This window comes from Oryzias latipes, chromosome 5 (genome assembly GCF_053564925.1).
Source record: "Oryzias latipes strain Hd-rR chromosome 5, Olatipes_Hd-rR_3.1".
Classification (NCBI taxonomy): domain Eukaryota; kingdom Metazoa; phylum Chordata; class Actinopteri; order Beloniformes; family Adrianichthyidae; genus Oryzias; species Oryzias latipes.
In genome coordinates this window covers 30,064,259-30,090,367 of record NC_136241.1, presented here as the reverse complement: position 1 = coordinate 30,090,367, position 26,109 = coordinate 30,064,259, and the positions used below count along the sequence as shown (strand labels likewise).

At 42.2% G+C, this 26,109-nt stretch overlaps 3 protein-coding genes across 6 annotated transcripts in view; 1 reads left to right on the top strand and 2 right to left on the bottom strand.

Annotated features, from left to right (window-relative positions):
• Positions 1–3,318, top strand: part of rargb (retinoic acid receptor, gamma b) — a 35,192-nt gene extending 31,874 nt beyond the window's left edge. For all 3 annotated transcript variants that reach the window (XM_004069128.5, XM_078947659.1, XM_004069127.5), the window contains 2 exons: positions 107–265; positions 407–3,318. In XM_004069128.5, the coding sequence (XP_004069176.1) occupies positions 107–265; positions 407–723 (476 nt within the window). In that variant the 3' untranslated portion in view covers positions 724–3,318. The remainder of the gene's footprint in view (positions 1–106; positions 266–406) is intronic.
• A 1,896-nt stretch (positions 3,319–5,214) lies between these two features.
• Positions 5,215–15,629, bottom strand: calcoco1b (calcium binding and coiled-coil domain 1b). Of its 2 annotated transcripts, none has more exons than XM_011475468.4 (14): positions 15,267–15,629; positions 14,677–14,828; positions 14,474–14,576; positions 12,926–13,128; positions 12,633–12,845; positions 12,400–12,548; positions 12,256–12,325; positions 11,934–12,188; positions 11,748–11,861; positions 11,350–11,445; positions 10,325–10,412; positions 10,138–10,235; positions 8,420–8,502; positions 5,215–5,593 (listed from the first exon to the last, which is right to left on the bottom strand). In XM_011475468.4, the coding sequence occupies exons 2-14, from the start codon at positions 14,806–14,808 to the stop codon at positions 5,566–5,568; spliced, it is 1,632 nt and encodes a 543-aa protein (XP_011473770.1). In that variant the 5' UTR covers positions 14,809–14,828; positions 15,267–15,629; the 3' UTR covers positions 5,215–5,565. The 2 variants fall into 2 exon arrangements, with proteins under 2 accessions (XP_011473770.1, XP_011473769.1); XM_011475467.4 differs by having other exon boundaries at positions 14,677–14,825.
• Positions 15,629–19,870, bottom strand: LOC101163811 (single-strand selective monofunctional uracil DNA glycosylase). The gene is made up of 2 exons (XM_011475466.4): positions 19,440–19,870; positions 15,629–19,213 (listed from the first exon to the last, which is right to left on the bottom strand). Exons 1-2 carry the CDS (start codon positions 19,746–19,748, stop codon positions 18,659–18,661), a joined length of 864 nt encoding a protein of 287 aa, XP_011473768.1. The 5' UTR covers positions 19,749–19,870; the 3' UTR covers positions 15,629–18,658.
• Positions 19,871–26,109: the final 6,239 nt, after the last annotated feature.

Below are 26,109 nucleotides of genomic sequence, written 5' to 3'. Positions count from 1 at the left end.
ATGTTTTCCACTTCTGAAGAATCTGACCATTTGATTTTAGAAAACTATCAAAAGAATGTAAGGTTAATTGTCATCCTGTCTCCTTAATTGTGGATCATGCATTCAGATCGAATGGACTTGGAGGAGCCTGAAAAGGTGGACAAGCTGCAGGAGCCGCTGTTGGAGGCCCTGAAGATCTACACTCGCCGCAGACGCCCAAACAAACCTCACATGTTTCCCCGCATGCTGATGAAGGTCACAGACCTCAGAGGAATCAGCACCAAAGGTTCTTATTATTTTAGTTTACAAAAACAAAACAATGTCATCGGAGATGATTTGTACTTTGAACTAATCTTTTATTTGATGAGTCCTGGCAAAGATCTTTATCCTCATCCTCACATGGCTGTCACGTATACTTGGCCTGCAGGTGCAGAAAGAGCCATAACCCTGAAGATGGAGATCCCAGGCCCCATGCCTCCCCTGATCAGGGAGATGCTGGAGAACCCAGACGTCTTTGAGGACAGCAGCGACTCCTGCGACAGCGCCGCAGCTCCTCCGCCCGCCGTTCCAGCCATCAAGCAGGAGGAGAAGCCCACCTATGAGTCTGCATTCGAGGAGGAGGAGGAAGATGACGACTATTGGGATGAGGAGCGAGAACGCGGGGCAGACAGTGATGGAGAGCAGTGGGGGGTTGCGGCGGCGGCGGCCGTGCAGAAGAAGGCGGCGACAGGGAAAACGCAGTGAGACACCAGTAGGAGCTTCTTCCTCTGACAAAGCTCAGACTCAACATCATCTCCTGAAAAAATGACAGATTTAGGTTTAAGACAACCTAAGCAATGCTTGTTTGTTTTTTTATTGACCTGTACAGAGACTTGAATTCAGCGTAGAAAAAAAGATTCAAAATAAAATCCCTGCATTTCAGTGGATGGATAAGGGCAGCCTTAAAGCAAACGTTGAGCCCGTAACTGTTTTTATACCATTTCTTTCTGTGTTTTTTTTTCCTTCAGAGACAAATAAAAGATGCACTGCTTTGCTTTATATCAAGGGCTATGCTTTGTATAAAATTGATGGTATGAATGCATGTTAACTCTTTCATGTCCATGTGATGTGCCATAAACATTCTCACAAATGTACTTTTTTTTTTTGTTATGCAACTTATTTTTTTCATTGTATGTATTTTATGAGGATGTAGACTCTAAATCTTGTGGGGGGTTTTTGGACTGAGAGGATGTTGTGTTTATGAAACATTGTTGGACAACAAAGCGAAAAAGCAGTTTCAGGAAAATTATCAGGGAGACTAGATTTTCAACGAAAATGAGAAAATCCTAATTAGAAGCACCTGCTACAATTGAATCTTCCAAAAAAAAAAAGGAAGAGAAGAGCTGCTACTGCACCTCCACCTCTGGTCACCCCGTACATTGAACTGACTCAGGTTAACCCTCACCTGCTTGAAGCATCTCCTCTCCATATGGTAGAAGCTTCCTTTTGGTAGCTGCAGGTCAAAAAATCCAAGCTGGAGTCCAAATATCTGAGTAAACTTCCAAAGAATCCTCAGGTGTGTGTTTGTGTGCATGGTTTATAAAGTAAACTTAAGCACAGGAGGTTATTAACCCTTGTGCTATCTTAGATGACTCCACCCTTACTTTGACGTGTTATTCCTACCATGACAAAGGTGGATAAAGGTGGAAAGATTTCATATAATCCATGGACACCAGTGAAGATCACAAATCATTGAAGAAAAAAGGTTCAACACACTGTCTAGTGGGTCCAGATGACCCAACTCTCAACGCTAAAGTACCTAGGATAACACAAGGGTTAAATGTTCTTATTGATCTGCTTCTACCTGCTGATGGTCAATGATTTATGATCTGCACTGGTGTCCATGGATTACATGAAATCTTCCCACCTTTATCCACCTTTGTCATGGTAGGGAGAACACGTCAATGTAAGGGTGGGGTCATCTAAGATAGCACAAGGGTTAAAAGACATGGTAATGTGTTTATGAAGCTTTAAAACAACTGGATACAGACATCTAGAAGAGTATTTTACATTTTCTATACTTCTAAAGGTGTTTGAAACCCTTTAAATTCATTATGACGGCCTGTGAGTGTGCTTATAATTACCCAAAGTGGTACTAAACAGATCCTCATTCAAACCTACATCACATTTAAAGTTGCACTTTTATGAGGTTTCAACTGTCCAATAAAATAAAACCAGCAACAAAATAACAGTTTTCATTGGGGGAGTTTAGGATAATGTGTTTCATTTAATAAGAGTGCATTTAAGTGCTTAATCTTCACAAGACGATACTAGTGTTCTTGTGTTTAAGGTCTTCCTTAAAATTGGTTTTTAAACATAGAGGTCATTTTTGTTTCTGTAGCAGTGAATTTATATCCAGGAAGCAAATAGAAATAGACTAAATGTTTTTATTTATTGGGATTTTGTAGCTACAGAAGAGAAAAGTTACAACCCTCCTCCTCTTCTTCCTCACTTAAACCAACGTTGTGCTTTGCAGATGATCTGCTAACCGAATCCAAGCTAAACATTTCCTCATTTTCTTTCTTCCTGATATTTCACTCGAATCCGATTTTTAGGGGGAAAAAATGTTTTTTTTAACCCTTGTGCTATCTTAGATAACACCACCCTTACAGTGACGTGTTCTCCCTACCATGATAAAGGTGGAAAGATTTCATGTAATCCATGGACACCAGTGCAGATCACAAATCATTGAAAAAAAGAGGTTCAGCACATTGTCTAGTGGGTATGACCCAACTCCCAATGTTAAAGTGCCTAGGATAGCATAAGGGTCACTGCAATATCTTTTTCCAGATTTGAGTTGGTTCAATAAAATAAAAACCGTTGGAGGCTGTTTAACCAAGGCTTCAACTTCAAATACAATATGAACTTTAAAAGGAGAAGACCAAAGATTCATGTGAGATCGTCCTTTAGGACCTTTGATGTAAATACAAGGATTGTGTGTTTAGCAACTGCAGCTGAAGCTGGATTCACAAACATCTGATTAAAATGACATTTTGTAAGCGTTTAGGTTTTTACAGCAAAAAGCTGTTTTTCATTTTCAGGGATTCAAACTTGTTGTGAGTCTTCAGAATTCATGATTCAACTCTGATGGGTCTCAAAACTCCCACAGGTGATCTGGTTTCCACACCTTTTTTTGTTCTTGCTTATATATGCATATCTGTTTTGTGTTTTATTGTATCCTGATAAAGATGCCCTATGTTCTCAAACCAAGTTGCTTTTTTCCTTTTATTGCACAAAACTGTGTGCATTAATTCTTTGTGCAGGATTTCTGATAAATTATATAAAAATTACCATGAAAAATGTGTTTGTAGTCATATTCAGAATCCCCTGATGAAAGGAAAGAACAAGGCACGATTATGTCGCCCGGATTGGCGTCACGGGGACCCAACTCTGGAGCCAAGCCAGGGGTTAGGGCTCGCAGGCAAGCGCCTGGTGACCGGGGCTCTTCCCATGGCCCCGGTCGGGCCCAGCCTGAAGGAGCGACGTGGGACCACTCTCCTATGGGCCCATCACCAGTAGAAGACCGAAAAGGGGCCGGTGCAATGTGGTTTGGGTGGCAGTCGAGGGCGGGTGCCTATGAAGAGCACAGAAGTCCAATAACAAAACACCACTCGGGTTCAGATCAGGGGGGGCATTCCTACCAATCACGCCCCTCCAGGTGCCACTGTCATTGCCCACGTGGGCATTGAAGTCCCCCAGCCAAGTTTTGGGCCGCCGAAAAACTTGGCTTTTGGGACATGGAACGTCACCTCTCTGAGAGGGAAGGAGCCTGAGCTGGTGCGAGAGGTTGAGAGATACCATCTAGATATAGTCGGGCTCACGTCCACACATAGCCTGGGCTCTGAAACTCAGTCCTTAGAGAGGGGTTGGACTCTCTACCACTCTGGAGTTGCTCAAGGTAAGAGGCGGCGGGCTGGTGTGGGCTTACTCATGAGCCCCCAGCTCAGCCACCAAGTGTTGGAGTTCACCCCGGTGGACGAGAGGGTCATGTCCCTCCGTGGGGGACAGGTCTCTAACTGTGATTTCGGCTTACAGACCGAACAGCAGTTTGGAGTACCAGACCTTCTTGGTGTCTCTCAAAGGGGTACTGGAAAGTGCCCCAATGGGGTACTCCATTGTCCTCCTGGGGGACTTCAATGCCCACGTGGGCAATGACAGTGGCACCTGGAGGGGGGTGATTGGTAAGAATGCCCCCCCCTGATCTGAACCCGAGTGGTGTTTTGTTATTGGACTTCTGTGCTCATCATAGTTTATCCATAAAGAACACCATGTTCGAGCACAAGGGTGTCCATCAATACACCTGGCATCAGGTGATCGACTTTGTAGATGTTTCAGGCGACCTTAGGCCCTGTGTCTTGGACACACCGATCACTATCTGGTGCTGAGTTGAATTCGCTGGCGGGGAAGGAGGCCGGAAAGACTTGGAAGACCCAAACGTGTCGTGATGTCTGCTGGGAACGTCTGGCCGAGCCGTCCGTTAGGGAAGTCTTTAACTCCCACATCCGGGAGAACTTCAAACAGGTACCGAGGAAGGTTGGGGACATTGAGTCCGAGTGGACCATGTTTTCCACTTCGATTGTCTCTGCTGCTGCTCGGAGTTGTGGTCTCAAGGTCTCTGGTGCCTGTCGCGGCGGTAACCCCCGAACCCGGTGGTGGACACGGGAAGTAAGGGATGCCGTCAAGCTGAAGAAAGAGTCCTACCAGGCCTGGCTGGTTTGCAGGACTCCAGAGGCAGCTGACAGGTATCGGCAGTCTAAGCGAGCTGCGGCCTGGACTGTTGCGGAGCCAAAAACTCGGACCTGGGAGGAGTTCGGTGAGGCCATGGAGAAGGACTATCAGTTGGCCTCAAAGAAATTCTGGCAAACCATCCGGTGTCTCAGGAAGGGAATGTAGTTCTCCACAGGCACCGTTTTCAGTGCAGGTGGGAGGCTGTTGACTTCGACTGGGGACATTGTCGGGCGATGGAAGGACTACTTCGAGGATCTCCTCAATCCCACTGACACGCCTTCTTTTGAAGAAGCAGAGAACGAGGACGCCTCAGGGTCCCCTCAGAGGAGCTGGAGGAAGTGGCTGGGGCAAGGGAAGCCTGGGCATCTCTGCTTAGACTGCTGCCCCGCAACCCGGTCCCGGATAAGTGGAGGAAGATTGATGGATGGATTTCTGATAAATTATTTAAAAATTACCATGAAAAATGTGTATGTAGACATATTATTTTTTATTTTCTAAGCCTTTTCGTCCTCACAAATGTTGCAGAAACACACCTAAAGATTCTACAAATGTCTCTATATTTAACAGACTTTAAGGACAAAAGTGCTCCAGAAAAACCTCCCCTGTGTCAACTTTGAGTCAAGACTCCAAATAAAACTCAAGGCGTCTGCAGGCAGACAGCTCAAGCCTGATTACTAAAGTAAAAATGTGCTACTAGTTCTTAATTATAACAAAATAAGTTTACAAATGAAAGCAAAAATCAAACTTATTAGGAAAAATATCAAAAAAAAAAGATGTCTCCAGATCTATGGATGTGCTGTCCATCTGCTCTTCCTTGTTTTACCACATGGGAGCGTCAGCGAGCTCACTGCAAAGGGAAAAAGGTGTTAGTTTCCAAATCTGTTTCATTCAAATCTGTTTTATTAAATAAACTATCCTCACAAATATGGCCACTAAAATTTACTAAGGCCTGTCTCTATGAGGTTCCATTTGTGCCAAAAATCTGTTTTTGTGTCCACTGTCTATGTCTTTGGTCGTCTCACTTTGTCGTCAGGACTTAGCAACCATTGCTACTGTCGATAGCTACTGTCGATAGCTACTGTCGATAGCTACTGTCGATAGCTATTGTCGTTAGCTACTGTCGTTAGCTAGGGTGTTTGCTACTGTCGTTAGCTACGACGTTTCCCCGTGTTTTGTCGTTAGATGTTCTCGTTTTTCAAATTTTGCCAAAGTCGTCAGAAAAGTCCTTTGTAAGGCCGGTAAATTTTTTCCTGTACTACCACGGAACGAAAAAGAAATGTTTATCAAAGCAGACGTCAGGGTTAACCATGACAACACGTTTTTAAGATGAACTTTATTTTGATATTCCCTCAAACGCGTATTGCCAGAAAGGGGGGGGGGGGGGGGGGGGGGGCATGCATACAACGCTTGAAACGAAAACAAAGTGGCGCATTACCGCCACCACCTGATCTGGAGGCGAACTACTTCTATTTAACGCGGAGAATGACACATAATAAATATGAACATTTTACGAAGACTATTTATGAATGTGCTGTGTTCTGATCATGAAAAACGTGGTTGATTTATTAATAATAAAATTACAAACACATTGGTGTTGATTTAATGTATTTGTTCAGAAATAAACCCTCAAGTCATTAGTCCATGGCAATATTTATTTTTTTGCCGCTGAACGATTTACGGGGGCCTTGCAAGGAGGCCTTTAAAATATCTTTGATGAGTTACCTTCTCAAATTTTAGTGGGTCGAGTCACTAATTATGAATATAACAGTCGAAAACTGACTGGTTTTTGAGCTTTTCTTTTTAATCTATTTATGTGACCATGAGATGGCGCACTCGGGACCACATAAGGCTCTTATTAGCCCGTCTGATCCTCGTTTATCCATCAGATTTGTAACAACATATTTTATAAAGATCAGTCATTTTTCAAAATAATTTGAAATAATAGTTTCATCACAAGATTAAATTAAAGCCATACTCTAAATAACTTTAAACGGGAACGTGAAACAGTTGTACGCTGCACCCCCCCCCCCCCTTTCTGGCAGTGCGCGTTTGCAGGATTGTCAATAAAGGTTTTTTTTTTAAAGTGTTTTGTTCCGTGATAATACGGGAAACAATTTATCGACCGTACAAAAGACTTCTCTGACGACCTTTGCAAAATTTGAAATACAGCAAGATCTAAGGACACGACATGGTGAAAGAACGTAGCAAACGACACTAGCAACGGTTGCTAAGGATCTTCCTGACGACACGTGAAACGACGTAGCAGACGACACTAGCAACGGTTGCTAAGGATTTTCCTGACGACATGGCGAGACGACGTAGCAAACGACACTAGCAACGGTTGCTAAGGATCTTCCTGACGCCGTAGTTAGACGACATGGGATAAGGACAATGACAAAGATAAAGTTTAAGGATAAAGCATATACAAGCATATACATCACAAAGTTAATACAAAGTAATAATCAAAGAATCATGGGCATGCAGAAGATATTGCTTAGTAATACATAGACATGAACCAATGTAAAATGAACTCGTTCAATAGACATAGACAATGAGCCCAAAGCATAGACAGTGGACGCAAAAACACGATCAGTGGACATAGACAATGGACCAAAGACATAACAGTAGACGCAAAAACACATTTTGATATTTTTGGCACAAATGGAACCTCATAAGTCTCCTTCCCTGAAAAGAATTTGAACCTGTTTACAACTTTAAGAGCTAAAATAATAACACAGGGCAAAAAAAAAATATTATTTAATTAAAGAAGACCAGTAATGTAACAGCTAAAGTGTCAGGTGAAAGATATTTTCCTTTTTTATCCTCACCAGAAAAAAAAAAATAACTCTTTCAGTTCAAAACAAACCTACTGAAGTAAGACATGTAAAACCTGACAAGTGACTCCAACATGAAACATTTCTTTAGCTCTTCTTTAGATGGAAAAATGAACCGGAACATGAACTGAGGGCATTAATTATTATGTACCGTACTTCCTGTTTAAATGTATAACTGTCATCACAAAAAAGGTTGTTTTAAAGTTTTCCTAAGTCTGTTTTTTTAAGAAATCCACCAATCCCATGGAACCTTAGACAAGATTTTGTGTTAAAATGAACTAAATAAAGCTTAAAGGGATTTTTATAAACTGTTTCAAGTGAGGAGGAATTCTGCAGGGATTTAAGCCAAATACTTTTCCTCTCATTTCAAATAAAAGCTACAATTTAACTGGCAGATCATATCCTTTAATTCTGAAGCTATTTTTTTTACCCTGACCAGAAACGACAGGTGAAAAAGGCTCTTTGACTCAAATACGCCACATTAAATGGCTGCCTAAATTAAGAGCTGAGCAAAATGGGTTTTTATTTGGCACCATTCATTCAAATTTCACTTTTTTCAGATGGTAACAGATTTTGTTTTTAGAAGTACTGAAGCTGATTTCTAAACTGAGAGATCTGAGGAAATCTAAAGTGAATCCCCCGCCTCACCTGATAAATAAGTGTCATTCCCAAATGAACATCCATCGTCTTACGTCATTTTGTTCCCTTTCTTATTCTTTTTATGTAAAAGTGTGGTTAGAGTTTGACCAAAATAATCACGAGGCTTTTTTTAGGAGTCGGGCAGCTGAAGGACAGGAAACAGAGTGCGTGTGTTGAGGAGCAGCTTCCAGACTCCTCACCTCAGGACGGGGTTGAAGAGTTCAGGTGGGATCAGGTGCTCGTCTTCAGCGGCTCCAGCTTCACAGTTCTGCCTCTTCTCTTCCTGGTTTAACAAATAGAAGCTTGAGGTTTGAATGTGAGCTAGACAACACAGAATAAAACTGTTTCAAACAGAAAATAGAGATTAGAATGTATTTTTGCTATATGAATGTGATGCTGCTTTTAAAATTGATTCAATTTTTTATCTTGTGTTAATCTATTTTGCTGTTTTCTTCAGCGTTTTTCTGGATATTTTGAAGGGACCGTGTTCCAAGCATCATGAGGAGCTCCTCATAGTATATGTGTTTTTATGTGGTCCCAGACTGAGCGGATCCTGGGGATCAGACCAACCGCTGCTGGTTTCACATTCAGAACTGCAGTATGGCTGCAGAATAGAATTTAAAGAATAGGATACACCAATGATGGGGTAAATGAAGAGCAAAGAACCAATTAAGTTTAAAGAAAACTCAAATGTGAATTTTTATTCCCATCATGGAATATGGATCAGCTATCAGTCATCAGATATTTATTTTTGTTAATTTAACTTTATAATTGTTTTCAATGTATTTTTAGTTTGATTGAGTGGTTTATTTTCAGATATTTCAGCAATAAAACAAAGGAAATATATATATATATTGCATATTTTCCCCCTATCCATACAGTACACACACGACCCATTGAATCCATTATATCAATAATTGTGAAATAGTGGCTGATTAATTGATTGAAAGGGAGTGGGAAGAAACAAATCTATCCAACCCCATCCCTATTCTTTTAATGGAATAATATATATTCCAAGTAAATGTTCTGTGAGGTTTTGTGTTTTTAAAATATCTAAATGTTTCATGCATTTAATTTGACAGTCAACAGCCAAAAATGTTCCTTTTATACTGCAGCCAAAACCCCCTCACTACCACCAATGCAAACGTTTCCTTGTGCTTGGTCTGTATACAGACTGCCTTTATTCGGACATTTCCAACTCAAACCAAAGCTTGTAAACAAAACCATCTGACTAACGATCTCTTTAGGCACTGGCCAGGAATTATGAGGGCGGAGCAACGCAACAAGAGAAAGAAAAATGGAAGTCGTGCGTTTTGCAATCTTTGCTGGGATATTTCACTGATTCAAACTTTGAATTTTGCTGACCAGTTTTAAACCTCTGTATCAACGTCAGTTCCACTTTTTACTGCTGCTTTGGCCCAGCTGAGGCGTGCTGCAAGGCGCTTACGGAGGAGACATCAAAGAAGCTACGCTGATAAGTGCTTATGACATAGATTGTTGGGAATACAGTGTAACAATGTGTATCGTGCTAAAAGTTGTTTTGATGCATTCATCTGACTACAGTTCAATGAGTTGCTTTGTCTCATCGTCACAATTGCTTCCTTCCTACTTTGTTTACAAATCCCAGAATGCCCGGCTTCTGTGGCCGTTTGGTTTAGTTGTTCCGCTCCGGGAACGGATTGTATTCAGACGGAAGAAACTCTGAGCGAACTAAAGCTCAGTCCGACTGGAATCTAACCGAGACCACCACCAAAAGATGGGTCAGAGAGCAGTTCCTGGTCCTGGACCAAAGTCCACTTGGGTGTAGACTGAAAATTTGTTCCGGTGTGTTGGGGAAATAACTCTGATTCACTTTAAATGTCTCCAGTCTGAATACATCCTAAGATACCATAACTTTTGGAGGTGATTGATTTCACACCTGAGTGTCAATCATCTCCCCTTTGCTTTCAGCTAGAGACTCGTCTGCGTCAGACACAGGGTAGGAATCTGGTCTACAGGAATCTTCATCATCTTTTTCTGAGGAAGAGGAAGAAGTCAGTTGTTTGCATTGGAATCATGAACACAAAAATCAAACAACCCAAATAATTATGAGGCTTTTAACTTACTGACACCTGAGGATTCCAATCTTTTCCTGTCAGATTCAGGCACGATTCCCAGCCTGTGTTCCAACTGATGTATGTAGCTCACCAGATCCTGCAAGGTATAAAGCTGCAGGTTTGAAAGCAATCGAGCAAAAATACTCTAACACCAGGATATAAACCAGTAACTGCACAAGAAGGTTTGCTCTGTTAGAATGAAACCTCAGAGATTCACAAAATCACCAAAAATGAAGCAAAAAGATGAGAAAAATGCGGATTCAAACACTCTAAAAGGCTTTCTGTCTCACCTCAGTCTCCACAACAAAAGAGAAGAACTCACAATGAAATAACCTCACACACACAAACTAAATAAAATAGCACAATAATATATTTTGGTTTGTAGACCTCAAGGATCTGGCTGAAGAGTAAGGGGTTAAACGGTCAGTAATGTGTCAGAGTTTGTCCGTGCAAAGCTCTAAAATACTGAATTCAACTGAAAGCCGATGGAAAGGAGACAACAGAGGAGTTATGTGTTCACTGGCTCCAGTTAAACGCCTCGCTAAGGTGTTTTGGACAATCTGCAAATGACTTAACAAATAAAAGAGAATAAAATTATCCAAACGAGAAAAGATTAAAGCGTAAATTATCATTTCCAGGTCTAAACTAAAAGGTTAATACTGTTTTTAAATATTTGTCAGTGACCTTCAGAGACGTGAATTTCAGAAGCTCAAAGAACCCAGGTTTTGTTTAAGCGTAGGAATGTTAGTTTACAGGGGCTGTAAAACTACTCTGAGGACAACATCTTTCTTTAAAACATTTTAAGTAATCTGAGTAACTCTTTACACCCACCTCTGCTAACAGCAGGACATAGTCTATGCATTCATGTGAATTAAAAGGTTTTAGAACATATATGGGATCTGCATTTTGTGATTTGCAAATCGGGTCAGATGCCCCTTCAGACACAACCCTCTGCATGTACCCTGACTTGGGACCAGCACATAAAAGAGCTGGATGGGGCCCCCCTGTGGTTGCATTTATGGTGAAAATCCTGCCTGTTTGTGAAGCTGCTCCTCCTCCCTGTCCTTCTGGATCTTCCTCAGACTGGTCTTTGCCTCCCGAAGCTCCTGTCTGGCCTCACGCAGCAGCACCTTCGAACGACAGCAACACCCTGTTTGAGCCCTCTGACATCTGACACGGCCAGCTCCTTATTCCTTCTTTAGTCACATGACGATGTGAGGAAATGTTTACTCACTGTTCACGGAAGCTGCTTCTGTTTGTGCCAGCACATGAGCAATAAAAATAAAAAAACTCTGCTGACCTCTGGCATGTTTCTCCAGTTTCCAAAATGTGTTCTGGGTAAATGATGAAGCCAAATTCCAGCAGTGGAGCTAAATTTAGGTCTGAGGTTGTTTGTGTTAAATAATAGCAATCGTCCTGCATGTGGCCTTACCTTCTCTCTCTGCAGCTCTGCTTCCAGGTTGTCCCTGTCCATCCTTTCATCCTGAAGCCACTGCTCTGTCCTCTGAAGCTCACAGCTCAGATCTTGCAACTTATTTTTATTAATCTGCAGAGAAATCGTGAAGAACACTGTGGAAGAATGAATTCAAACAAAAACCCCTCCCCTCTGGATCCTCACTTCTGCTGCATGCTTGTAGGCCTCCTTCTCCAGAGCCGAGTTGGCCCGCTCCTCTCTGAGAAGCAGGTCCTCTTCGGACAGCTGCAGGTTGAGCTGGGCCACCTGCAGCCGGGCTTGGTGCAGCTCAGCGTAGGTGTGATTCTGACGAGCGCCCAGCTCCTTCAGCTCTCTGCGCAGACTCTCAATCACAAGCTCATTGGATTCCAGGCGCTCCTGCAGTCCTTGCACCGCTGCAGCAGAAGTCTCAATCTCCACCTGTTCAGGTGACAAAGATGACGTTCCCCTGTCATGCAGATCATAACCACCAGCATCCAGCTGTTACCTGTAGAGACTTTCTTTTCTCCTCGTCGCGTTTCATCTGAATGGACATTTTCTTCACTTTTTCTCTCAGCCTGCATCAACAAAAATCACAGTTAGACTCAAAGTTTAATTAATTAAATGAAAAAAAAATCCATGAACCTCTTGCCTTTCCAGTTCACTGCAGGCTGCCGTTTCTTTGTCAGTCAGAAGTCTGATTTTATCCTCCAGGTCTTTGATTTGCAGCTGATTTTCTGCTTTTTCAGCCAAGAGTCTATTCAGTTCACTGGTGAGATTCTCCTGACTACATTTTCCATCCTTCATTGAGTGAGAAAATAGGTAATTAGATCATTTGTGTTCATTTTTTGGGGTGGTTTCACAGTAGCATGTCCTGACACACACCTGTTGTTTGCCCTCCATCCTCCTCAGCATCTCACAGCTGTGCCTCAGATTATCTCTGAGTTCAGTGATTTTCTCCTTCATCGCCTCCCTTTCCTTCTCCCAATCGCTTCTCGCTCTTTTGTCGACTTCTTTTTCATTCTCACTCTCTTTTCTGGCCACATCCAACGCTCTCTGTAAACTGTTTTGCTTTTTTAAGCAATCCTCCAGCTGACTCTGGTCACAAAAAGGATTCGAATGTTTTGAATCATGAGGGTGGAAGTTATAAAATGTGCTGCATGTGTGTCTCTACCAACCTGCAGCAGCTGAGCTCTGGGGATGACCAGCAGCAGCTCCTCTCCTTCGTCTTCCTCATCTTGCTCTTCTTTTAGAGTCTCCAGCTCCTCCAACGGTTTAGGAGCGCCAAAGGTGAAGGGGCGGCTACGAGCACACACCTTTCCCTTCTCATCAACATAAACAAACTGGAACTCCAAAGAACTGGGTCTGGGCAGGTAGGATGCTGTGTTAAGAATACACAGAGCTGCTTTAGACCATTTTGAAAGTTTATCAACATCCATTGGTGGCCCGAAATCAAGAATTTAGCAAAGACATTTACGATGAACTGGTTAATATTAAAAGTGCAGTGATTTTAAAATTGGCCCACACCATGATACTACCTCCAACACAGTTGCCAAGAATAGCACTATTTTATGAGACAATTCACTTTCTAGAAATCTCATTGTTTTAGTCTAATCTTTTGCTCCTGTCATTTCTTTGGATTATTTTATTCATAAAGCTCTCCCAACAATAATGCTTCAGGGGGGTATTACAACAGTTTGCAGCTTTAGCTGAAAGCTCCTCCTAGTGCTCTTCACAATTAAAGTACATGCAAACTTTCAAAAGAAAATCACTAAGGAATCCTGAAATGACACATTTTCATGTGTCCAGGTTATGGTAGCGGAAGTGTTTTAGTATGTATTCTCCTTTTGTTTGATTTCTTTAAGATCGTTTTATTTTTTATGGATAATCTACTGAGGAATTTATGCACATGTATTTTTAAAAAATATTCTTGTGAATCTGTTGTTTTCTGCATATGTGGGCCAAATTCTTTGTGTCCTTAGAAATATAAACCTACTCGTTCTCGCAGCATTTTAGTTTGTCCACATCTGTTTAAAAGCCTTTTATTTTTAGAAATGATTTGTTTAATGCGGTCGCGGTTAATTATGAGAAGCATTGGTGGTGGTGGGGTGGAGAGTAAAGATCCCACTAAAGGCCTCCATTTCTAAACTTGTGTAATTTTTTGGGAGGTTTCTAAAGCATCAAAAACTTTTAAAATTTGAGGGTTTTTGATTCTTCAGTTAAAATGGCAAGATTCCCTTTCTTTACGTTTTTTTTTTTTACATTAACATCTGAATGAATATTCTAAACATTAATTTTATTATAACTCTTTAAATTATAGAATGTGTGTTTTATTTAGAAATGTAAAATTTTAATGCCTCTACACTTTAAATCTTCTAATCTTTTAAATCTTTTTGATTTCTAAACTTTACTTTTAAACATTTACTGGTAATTTGCATTTACGCCGGCACAGGAGATCATTGGGGTGATCTGTTTAATGTTACGTATTTAAAACAATAAACACATTTAAAACATTTTCTCCAGTAAAGAAATTATTCTGATGAGGGCTTGTCTATTGGTGTTGACTTTGTGGTTTCTAGGGCTATTTACGGTTTATATTACATTAGGAGGAGATATAATGACAATCTGCACTGAAACTTTCCATAAAGTTTGACATCCTGCTTCGATGAGTCATAGGTAAAGCTAAGTCCATCCTAACAGAAGTGTTGTCAGGTTTGAATCCTCACCGTGAAAAAGAGCACAGGAGTCGGCACAGCGGCCCTCAGTGTAGCCTTCAGGCACAAGAGCCCATGTGTAAGTGTAATAGTCTTTCACTGAAGACCATCCCAGCTGTGGCAGGAAAAAAAAACATTTTTATGATCAAATATCATTCCTTCTGCTCATGTTTCTTCTTCATGTCAATGAATGGAGCCAAAACGGCGGATTGTACCTGAAAAATCCCGATCCAGTCACTGCTGCTCCAGCGGTGGCCTGAGGTCAGGCTGTAGTGGCATTCCACTCTGGTTTGGGGGAAGTACAGTTGTCCCACATTTCGAAACATCACAGTAGACTGTTTTTCCATGGTGATGGGAGGTTGTGCTGCTGATACAGAACAGACTCAGGGATTAGGTTTGATGGGCGACTGGATGGGAACAGCTGACGGAAGGTGATAGCAGAGTCAGCTCAGGAATGCAGTAGTGTGGTCACAACATCCTCACGCCCGTGGCTCAGCAGGATTTTCATAAACAAGAAGTTTGTCAACAATTCTTACTTCAAATATTAACATTTTTATTAATTATTTGAAATATAATCTTGAGTTTTTAGAGAAACTACTGTGTCTACTTTGTTGATAAACATGAGCTTTCACTCTGGAAGATTAGTAAAAAGTAAACTCATAAAGCAACAGAACAAAAACTACAGATATCAAAAATTGCATTATTTTATTTTCTAAAATAAAAACGGATATTTCCTTTGATTATTAAACAGAAACATGCAGTTGAGTATTTCATAAAACTACAAACTCAATAATGTAACTCTTACCTTAGTCCACAGAAATCTCTTCAGGCAGCACAGAGAAGACTGAGCAGAGCATGAGCCTGCAGATACTGATGAGCAATCCTGTCAGGTGCAAGAGTTTCACAACATCTTCTAAACCGGGAGTCCCAAATAAGACCAAAGCAGATGAGGGGGGGGGCTCATGGGAGATGCAGTTTGTGAATGCAGAGCTTGCTGGAGAGAACGGTAACGCTCCAGACTTCAACTCCCATAAAAAGATGCCGCTGGAGGATCTGCTGCATGTTGCAAGACTTGTGTCATTTGCACAGGTGGGGGTCAGGACAGCAGCAGAACTGTTCTCAGGCAAACAGATTCATCTGAGAAACCAGACAAAAACAAACTCCATACAAATTTCATTGGATTTATTCATAATGCAGAGATCATAGGGGTGAATATAAAGTTAGAGGTTCCTTTGCTTTTGTTTTCCAGTTTTTTTTTTGTGGCAAAACATTATAATTTTATGAAACAGACACAATAAAGGTACATAAAAATGTGTTGACAAGATAAAACAAGCTGAAAACGTTAACTCCACATGTAAAATTGCATTTCAATAAACCAGTATTGAGCTACTTTCAGTTACATTATCCAACATCTTTGAGCTTAACGGGTTTAAAAGGTCTAAAAATCAAAATCTCAAAAAAATATTTTTAACAGATTTTCCATCTTACCCCATATATGCTATTACCAAAAGTATTGCCTGACCCATCCTAGTGATCAGAATCAGGTGTCCTAATCACTTGGTCTGGCCACAGGTGTATAAATTAAGGCAGCCAGGCATGCAGACTGTTTTTACAAACATTTGTGAAGGAATGGGTCGCTCTCAGGAGCCCAGTGAATTCCAACGTGGAACTGTCTTAGGATGCCACCTGTGCAACAAATCCAGTGGTGAGATTTTCTTAGCTCCTAAATATCCCAGAGTCAGCTCTATCAAAACAAATTGGAAGTTTGGGAACAACAGCAACTCTGCAACAAAGTTGTGGGCCACTGGCGGAGAGGGGTCAGAGGATGCTAAAGCGCATAGCCTAAAGAGTTCGTCGACTTTCTGCACAGCCAATTGCTTCAGAGCTCAGAAAGTCATGTGATTTCCAGATTAGCCCAAGGAAAGTACACAGAGAGCTTTGTGGAATGGGTTTCCATGGCAGAGCAGCTGCATCCAAGCCACACATCAACCAAAGCGTCGGACGCACTGGTGTAAAGTACACCGCCACTGGACTCTATGGCAGTGGAGACACCTTCTCTGGAGTGATGAATCACACTTTTCTATCTGGCAATGTGATGGACCAGTCTGGATTTGGAGGTTCTCAGGAGAACAGTACATTTGACATGGTGCCGTGTGAAGTTTGGTGGAGGAGGAATTATGGTGTGGGGTTGATTTTTAGGACTTGGGCTTGGCCCCTTAGTTCCAGTGAAAAGAACTCTGAATGCTTCAGGACACCAAAACATTTTGGACAATTCCGTGCTGCCAACCTTGTGGGAACAGTTTGGAGAGGCCCTGTCCTCCTCCAACATGACTGTGAAAGCAAGGTCCATACAGACATGGACGGTAAATGGTGTATACTTATATACTTTCTACCGTATTCGAAGGCCCAAAGCGCTTTACAGTCACATTCACACATTTATACACTGATGGCGGCTCCACTGCTGAACGCTGGCACCAACCTTCCACCAGAGACAAGACACATGGGGCCGGCAGTGCGGGAATCATACCTGCAATCTTCCGATCAGAAGTCGACCGCCCTACCACCGCACCACGGCCGCCGCTATGACAGTCTGGTGTGGATGAACTGGACTGGCCTGCACAGAGTCCTGACCTGAACCCCATAGAACACCTTTGGGATGAATAAGGGCGGAGACTGAGAGTCAGGACTTCTCCATCAACATCGATGTGTGTGACATCACCCATGTGACATCACAGAACACACTCCTCAACCTTGTGAACAGCCTTCCCAATGGACTTGAAGCTGTAAAAGCTGCAAAAGGTGGACCGACATCAAATTGAACTCAGGAATGGGACTTCAGTTCATTTGAGTCAAGGCAGGTGAGAAAAGGTTTTTGGTAATATAGTGTAAAACCCATTAAACCATTTTTCTAGTATCTCTAAAAGTTACACAAAACCTGAGTTTCAAATGTAAACATGAAGAAAAAAACACACAATTGTTCAGCTCCTGTAGTGTGAGAAAGTGTTTGCTGCTGTTCTGATTTCCTACTTTTTGCCACATTGGATGTTTGAGCTCAACCTGTGGTCCGTCTTTGGAGAGCTGAGTTTATTCTTTCTAACCACTGATGACTGCTTTTCTCCATCAAGAAACCAGTTCAAAGGACCTGCCAGACAAAGTTGAGATCTTCAATATGCTGCAATCTAAAAAAAACAATTACGTTTATGGATGCTTTGGGGCACCAGAGAACTACAGAGCCGTTATCCACGAATGAAGACACCTGGAACAGTGGTGAACCTTCCCACAGGAACCCCAAAATTACCCAAAATGTACAATGCAACTCATTCTAAAAGTCACAAAAGACCCCAGATAAGCAACCGCAGAGTTAAAAACTCCACCATATGAAACTGACAGAGAACAAGGACCTGCACAACAGAGTTCATCACAAAAACCTGAGCAAGAACAGGAAAGTTCTTCAGAGTTCTGTAGGAAAAATCTGACGAACCAAGAATGAAAGACCCACTCTGATGGGTTTTTATATGTTATGGTTGGGATTTTTCTAAAGATGGAGGACATACATAAAGAACATTAAGGTGAAAACTGGTATTTGCCTCAAACGGTTATTAGTTTGGGGATGTGAGAGGCTGTAAGCTAGCGGGAGAGCATGAAAACTGAGAGCTCTCAGCAACGGGGAGGGGAGGAGGAGTGGGGTTGGTCTGCCTAAAACCTGGAGGCAAATTTCTAATGAACTGCTTCCAGAGTGAAGTTTTTGGCTTCTCAGAGAGAATTGTTCAAACAGCACTTCAGTGGCAAAAACCAAAACAGATCAGAAGGAGCAAGAGTAGATAGACAACCAGCAGCATCAATGCAGGTTGAGGATCAATATAAAAGACGCCATCAATGAAAACAAATGATCTAATCATAGAAAAGTTTCTTTTCATAGAAAAGAAACACACTAACAGAAATATGGTGGTGGGAGTGTGATGGTCTGAGGGGTTTTTAGTTGCTTCAGGACCTGGAAAACATAAATTCCACTGTCTAAAAAATCCTGAAGGAGGAAGACCTTCCTTCTTTCTGACCTTAGGATGAAGCACGCTCTGTTTGATCCCAAGCCTATAAGAGCAAGAAACTTTCTAACAAATCAGAAAATGTTTCCAAAGCTCGTTTCTCGACCTGTATAAAAAGTTCTGTTTTCTGTCAGTGTCATTGATGACACTGACGTCAGTGCAGAAGACCATGTTCTTCAGAAGTGTTGCACAGAAGGGAAAGAACTCCAAGTTCCTCCAGTTTGGTTTTTGCAGCTTCCTCCCAGCCCTTGTTGGCCTGCGGGTTTCTGGGTGATGGATGCATGATGCCTTCCACCCGAACGCTCAGCCCTGCAGCGGACAGCGCCTTGCGGGCCCGCTGCTCCGCCACCCGCCCCACACCGATCACCATAGAGAAGCGGAGCTCCTTCACCACTTCACACAGAGCGCTGTCACAATTGGCCAGGAGGGCGTCCCGCTCAGCTGCAGGCAGCTCCGGGGGGGTTAGATTCTTCCCACCGTGATTCATGAAGACGAGTGGACACAGATTGTGAACAAAGCAGTGCTTGAAAAAACGGTCTGGTTCCACGCACAGTTTTTTGAAGAGGCCCCAGAACCGAGCCCCGCTCACTTCACGCTGGGTGCACCTCAGACCCACGATGGGACGCCTGGGATGCTCGTTGTCAGGGCGACCAACTTCTCCTGTGATCTTCAGCCAATCAACAACTGACCTGACCTCACCGAAAGGGACCTGAAGGGAGGAAAAGCGTGACGTCACGTGACATGAGTGAGTGAGTGAGTGAGTGAGTGAGTGAGTGAGTGAGTGAGTGAGTGAGTGAGTGAGTGAGTGAGTGAGTGAGTGAGTGAGTGAGTGAGTGAGTGAGTGAGTGAGTGAGTGAGTGAGTGAGTGAGTTGCTAGTTAGTTAAACATCAGTTATACTTTCGGACTGAAGCAGTACGGATGCTGCGGAACTCACCCCGGTCTGTGCCATGCCGAAGGGTCCAGGATTCATGCCCAAAAACAGGACGCTCTGCCCGGCGCGGCAGTACCTCTCCACGTAGCAGCGGTGGGTGTCCCAGGCATACTCCAGCGGATTGTAAATGTGGCGGACAGGCTCGCTGAATGTCAGGCCCCTCAGATGGGCGTTGAGCTCCAGCTCAGCCTTCAGGAACTTGGAGGAGGAGATCCCGTCTGCGGAGCTACGGGAGTCATGGAGAAGCAGACTTCCGCCGCCTGCGCCTCCGCATTCTAGCTGGCTCTGATCATTAAATGAGCTGTTTAACATTTTTTAAATGCAAAGATAAAGGATTATTTTGTCTGTCCAATTAAAACCAGACATTAGGGGGCAGAAATGTGCCCAACAATCGTAAACAAAGAGTACTTCTTCGTCTGCCTCTTAACATTAAATAGAGCGGTTGTCGCCCTCTACAGCCAAATCAGTGTCATTGCAGTCAAATTTAGATGAATACACTGGAAGAAATAAACAATAAAACTTGTTACAGCAGGTGCAGCATTAAATAAGAAGAGCACCAAAAGCTGGTGTGATATTAAAGGGAAGCTTGGTTGTTGAATGAAGCTGAACTGTGGAGGCAGGGACAGCAGCACAGACGGTGTCGTCCAAGTCATGAAAAACGCAGCTCTGTACTCGGTCTTCACACAAAGGAGAGCACACTCAGCAACAGACTGATGTCCACAAACAGACTGAGGAAGCCTTTTGTCCTCTCTGCCATCAGACCACGCAGTTCTCCAAGGACCGGAAAGATGGATGGGGGAGTGTGGTGGGATGAGGGGGCAGAGGTCTGTTGGGTAAATAAGGTAGAAAAGACTTGGAGGCAATATTTACATTTTGACTGCTTACCAATCTGGGATAGAGTAGTAATGATAATATTGATAAATAATAAATTTTATTTCAAATCACCTTTCAGGTCCCTCAAGAAACCTGGACTGTTCCTCAATTCCAAGTATCCAAATTTAAAAAATCCAAAACGGAATGCCTTGATGCAAACCACAATCATACAGATATTGATATATTGCGGATATGTTTATAAATAATCAGATACAGTATCTTTTTTTAAAAAAAGATACTGTATCTGATTATAGATATATAAAGATTTTTATTTAACCCTTGTTCTATCTTAGATGACCCCACCCTTACATTGACGTGTTCTCCATACCATGACAAAGGTGGATAAAGGTGGAAAGTTTTCATGTAATCCATGGACACCAGTGAAGATCACAAATCATTGAAGAAAAAAGGTTCAGAGCACTGTCTAGTGCAGGGGTCGGGAACCTTTTTGGCCAAGAGAGCCATAAACGCCACATATTTTTAAATGTGATTTCCAAAGAGCCATACAATAATGTTGTGTCCTTTTCTCACACTGAGGCACTGAGACTTAACCTCTTTTAAGGTTCTTTATTCTGGTTACTGTAGACCGCAACAAACGCCGTTCAATTAATTCAGCAACTCCTTATTCTCTCCCGCCGAGACGAGACGAGAGCGCTTCTCCCAACTTTATATTCCCCCCTCCCGCTCCAGCCCCCCCCCCCATTTCCCTTATTCGGCCCATAGCTGAACCCCATTGGTCCAAACTACCTAACAACAGGCTGAGCGACAGAACTGAGAGCCAATCAGATCTCTGCTTGATCGATGCGTTCCATGAACTCCAGAACTTTTAACGCGGCCCAACAGCAAAGTTAAACTCAGTCCGCGAAAATATGTTTAAAACTAAATATACAAGTGAATGTGTGCATTTGATGTAATTTCAACACTTTTAAAGTACAATAAGTCTGTGGATTCTTTTTAATAACATTGTTATGCTGTTGCTGATAAATGATGAGTATTTCTCATGGTAGTTTTGCTGATGGTCTAGTCTGGTTGATACGAGGTGAGTTTCTGCTTCATGCAGGCGTTGAGACTTTAAACGGGATCTTAGGTCTGAATGTTCTTTAGATGTGGACAAGGAACCAAACACTCACTCACACGCTGCAATGAGTGACGGGCAGCGGCTTTACGTTTTTACCATCCCTGCGCAATTCACCTGCTGCCGGTCCCCCCCCCCTCCCCCCCGGCTTTCTTCCTCACACATCCCGTCCCCGAAACTGCGCGCTCTTCCTCAGAGACGGGAGCGTGCAGTTTTAGGCACGTCAATTCACAGGTTTCCGGGTGGTGCAAACTCTGTGAAATAATAGATAACAGTAAACTGATAGTTTTCTCTCCAAGCACCGCTACTACTGCGCGCCTCTGGCATCGCATCGCGCCCGAGAAGGACTGGTCTAATGAAAAAAAAAAGTATAATTAAGGATTTGTCTGTGAGCCACATGTGACCATCAAAAGAGCCATATATGGCTCGCGAGCCATAGGTTCCCGACCCCTGGTCTAGTGGGTCTAGATGACCCAACTCACAATGCTAAAGTGCCTAGGAAAGCACATGGGTTAAGTATGTAAAAGTGGCAGAAATATAATTTTTTTTATGTTCCCTTTCATTTCCTAGGTAAATAAACTTCTGTAAGATCTTTTGTTTTATTGTTTAATCAAAGTGAAAGAAAAAAATTGTGAATACAATTTTAAATGTATTGTTAGTGTTATCTGTTTTTAATAGAGCCATTATGGTAAGGTAATTTCCCCTTTGTGGGATTAATAAAATCCTCTACTCTGTCAAAAACACAATTAAAAGCAGGATCCAGTTTAGGGGTTTTGAAAAACTTTCAGTGTCTTCGTGGTTTAGGGGTTAAGATACTTACTCCTGTGCCGATCATCCAACCAGCTGATTCAGTCCATATGTGCCCCACAAGGTAATGTAAACACAATGAAAGCCAAGCAATTGTTCTTTTTAAAATCTAAAATAAATAAATAAAAAAGTCCTCATTTTTAACATTATCTTAGTTTTGTTTTAGCAAAAGTTGCAAAGTTATTGTCCGTCATTGATGCTTTTCCGGCGTGGGTTTCTGAATTTCTGAATTCTGGGAGTGAAGTGCAAACTTTTTTAATAAACTCTAAATAAAATATTTTTTAATAAACTGCATTTATGAGCTAATCTACAAAAAAAAGGCTGTGGTGAAACACGTAACTTCGGTAAAAATAATACATTTATGATGGATGTCAAACCTTTTTCTACGGCGTAATTTATTTAAATAAGGATGAATGAATATTTTCCTTGTTCTATTAAATGTTTTCCACTTATCCATTTGACGGATTACATTGAATATTTTTAGTCCAAATTGTTTTGAAAATGCTTTGAGAAATAAAAAGGTTAGATTTTAAGCCAAAAATACTTCAAATTTAACACAAAAAGAAAAAAAATCAAATTCAATTTTCAATTCAATTCAATTTTATTTGTATAGCCCAAAATCACAACAACAGTCGTCTCGATGGGCTTCGAAGTAAAACATGAAATCAAAAGGATCACGAATACAAAGAGTTCAATAGAAAAATACTAAAATGAACTAACAAACTGACTAAGCTATACTGGCATCCCTGCCCTTAGACCCCCCTTCGCGGTAAGGAAAAACTCCCAAAAAAAACCGGATTCCGGAAAAAACGAAGAAACCTCAGGGGTGCCCACATGAAGGAGGGATCCTCCCCCAGGACGGACAGGCGATTTACCAGAAATCTTAGAGAAGAATTAACTTATCTAAATCTACAACTACATATATAAAAGTCCAGCAGACGAGCTTCATCCAGCCGTGGTTATCGGGACAGTCAAAGGCGCGAGTCGAGCCGGAGACAGGAACCACAGCCAGGTGTAGGAACAGGAGCAGAGACGAGGTACTCGGTCAGGTACAGAGCAGAGACGAGCCAGAGATGAGCCAGAGGCAGGATCCACAGCCAGGTGTAGGAACAGGAGCAGAGACGAGGTACTCGGTCAGGTACAGAGCAGAGACGAGCCAGAGATGAGCCAGAGGCAGGATCCACAGCCAGGTGTAGGAGCAGGAGCAAAGGCGAGGTAAACGGTCAGGAACTGGAGCACGGATGAGCCAACTGGAGTCTGGAAGCACTCCCACTCCCCAGGAGGGGAGAGGAAAAGAGGGACAATACATGAATCGCACTGCACCAAACAGAGGCATGGAGAACTAAATGATAAATTATGATCAAGAATAGAGGAGAGGAAGGGTAGAAGTAAAAAAGGAAAGAGGACAGAACCCCAGTGCACCATAGTTACCCCAGCTTCAACTTCTAGCAGCCTTTTAAAAGAAATAGTTATTATTAAGTTTAATTTAAACAAACTAACATTAAGTTAAATAATCTCTGAATACTAGCCAGTCTGACAATAAGCCTGTCCAAAGAGGAATGTTTTCAGTCTAGCTTTGAATGTAGAAACTGAGTCGGCCTCTCTTACATGAGCTGGGAGTTTATTCCATAAGACAGGGGCTTGGTGGCTAAACGCTCTACCTCCAACCGTACTTTTACTAATTCTAGGAACCACAAGCAGTCCTGCATTTTGCGAGCGAAGTGTTCTGATTGGTTGGTAAGGGACTATGAGGTCCTTAATATAGGACGGGGCCATTCCATGTAAGGCCTTATAGGTTAACAGGAGGATTTTAAACTTGATTCTAGAATCAACTGGGAGCCAATGGAGCGAAACTAACACAGGAGTGATGTGATCTCTTCTGCTGGTTCCAGCTAACAATCTAGCAGCTGCGTTCTGAACAAGCTGGAGACTTCTTAAGGAACTCTTAGGACACGCTGCTAACAAGGAGTTACAGTAATCCAGCCTCGACGTAACAAATGCATGGATGAGTTTTTCAGCATCACTCTTAGAAAGTATATTTCTGATCTTAGCAATATTTCGCAGGTGAAAAAAGGCAGTTCTACATGCCTGAGATATGTGAGCCTTAAATGATAAATCCTGGTCAAGTAAAACCCCAAGGTTTCTAACTGTGGAATTGGGGGCTATACTTATACCATCCAGGGAGACTATCTGAGCAGACAGAGCATCTCTGAGGTTTTTAGGACCAAGTATAATGACCTCAGTTTTTTCTGGGTTCAAGAGGAGGTAATTAATTGTCATCCAGGTCTTGATGTCACTGATGCAGGCGTTCAGTTTCTCTATCTGGTCATTCTGGTCAGGCTTCATGGATAAATACAACTGCGTATCGTCGGCATAACAATGAAAATTAATGCTGTGTTTCCTGATTATGTTTCCTAGGGGTAACATATAAAGCGTAAACAGGATCGGTCCCAAGACTGAGCCCTGTGGGACTCCATAGTTGACTCGAGTGCACTGAGAGGAATGGCCATTTACATTAACGAACTGATACCTATCAGACAGATAGGATTTAAACCACTGGAGAGCAGATCCTCTGATCCCTATGTCCTGCTCTAATCTATGGAGTAAAATACCGTGGTCGATAGTGTCAAAGGCAGCACTGAGGTCCAACAGGACCAGAATAGAAAGTAGTCCCTTTTCTGAAGCCAATAACAAGTCATTAGAGACTCTAACTAGTGCAGTTTCCGTACTGTGGTGAGGTCTAAACCCCGACTGAAAGTCTTCAAAGTGGCTGTTGTCCTGTAGGTGGCAGTAAAGCTGCTTAACTACAACTCTTTCTAGGATTTTAGAAATAAAGGGCAGGTTTGATATCGGTCTATAGTTGGCCAAGATGCTAGGATCCAAACTGGGCTTTTTCAGAAGAGGTTTAACAACTGCATATTTAAAAGACTGTGGCACGTAACCCGTTTCCAGAGAGGTATTTATCATTGTTAATATGGGATCATTAATTAGGGGAAAAGTTTCTTTAAAAAGTCTAGTGGGAATTGGGTCTAACAGACACGTTGAGGATTTGGAGGACGTAATAATTGATGTTATTTCCGCTTGATCCACAGCAGTGAAGCAGTCTAATGTTACAGAGGTTTCTATGGATGCCTCCATTTCTACCGCTTCAGCCTGCTCTGGGCTGATAGTAGGAATAACTTGATTTAACTTATGTCTAATATTTGAGATTTTACTATCGAAAAATGTAAGAAAATCATCAGAGCTGAGAGAAACAGGAACATGTGGTTCCACTGAGCTCTGACTGCGAGTTAATTTAGCTATAGTGCTAAAAAGAAATCTTGGATTGTTTCCATTCTCTGATATTAAGGTTGAATAGTACTGGCTTCTAGCTCTACGCAGAGCTTTTTTATAATTTAATAGGCTATGTTTCCAGATATCCAGAGACTGCTCTGAACCGGAGCGGCGCCATTCCCTTTCCAACTTACGGGTTTCTTGTTTAAGAGAACGAGTTTCAGCGTTAAACCACGGTGCTACTCGGTTTTGTCTGACGAACTTAGGTTTCAAGGGGGCAACAACATCGAGTGTACTCCTGAGGGCTTGTAAGGCATCATTAACAAAGTGGTCATTTATACTAGGACTGATACTATGGGAGCTGGTCTCAGAGTATTTTCTCAGAATATCACTAAGTACTGGCTGAACTGTGTGTTTAAACTCAGACACAGAACGGTCAGTTAAGATTCTTCTAAGTTGTTTCTTATTCACTGGGGCAGAAGGATGTTCCAGTGTAAGCTGGAAGGTAATCAGAAAGTGATCAGAAATGATGGGGTTAAGAGGAAGGACACTCAGCTGGCTGATCTCTATCCCATGGGTTAGAACAAGGTCCAGGGTGTGCTTATGACAGTGAGTGGGTTCATTCACACTTTGGGTGAAACCAAC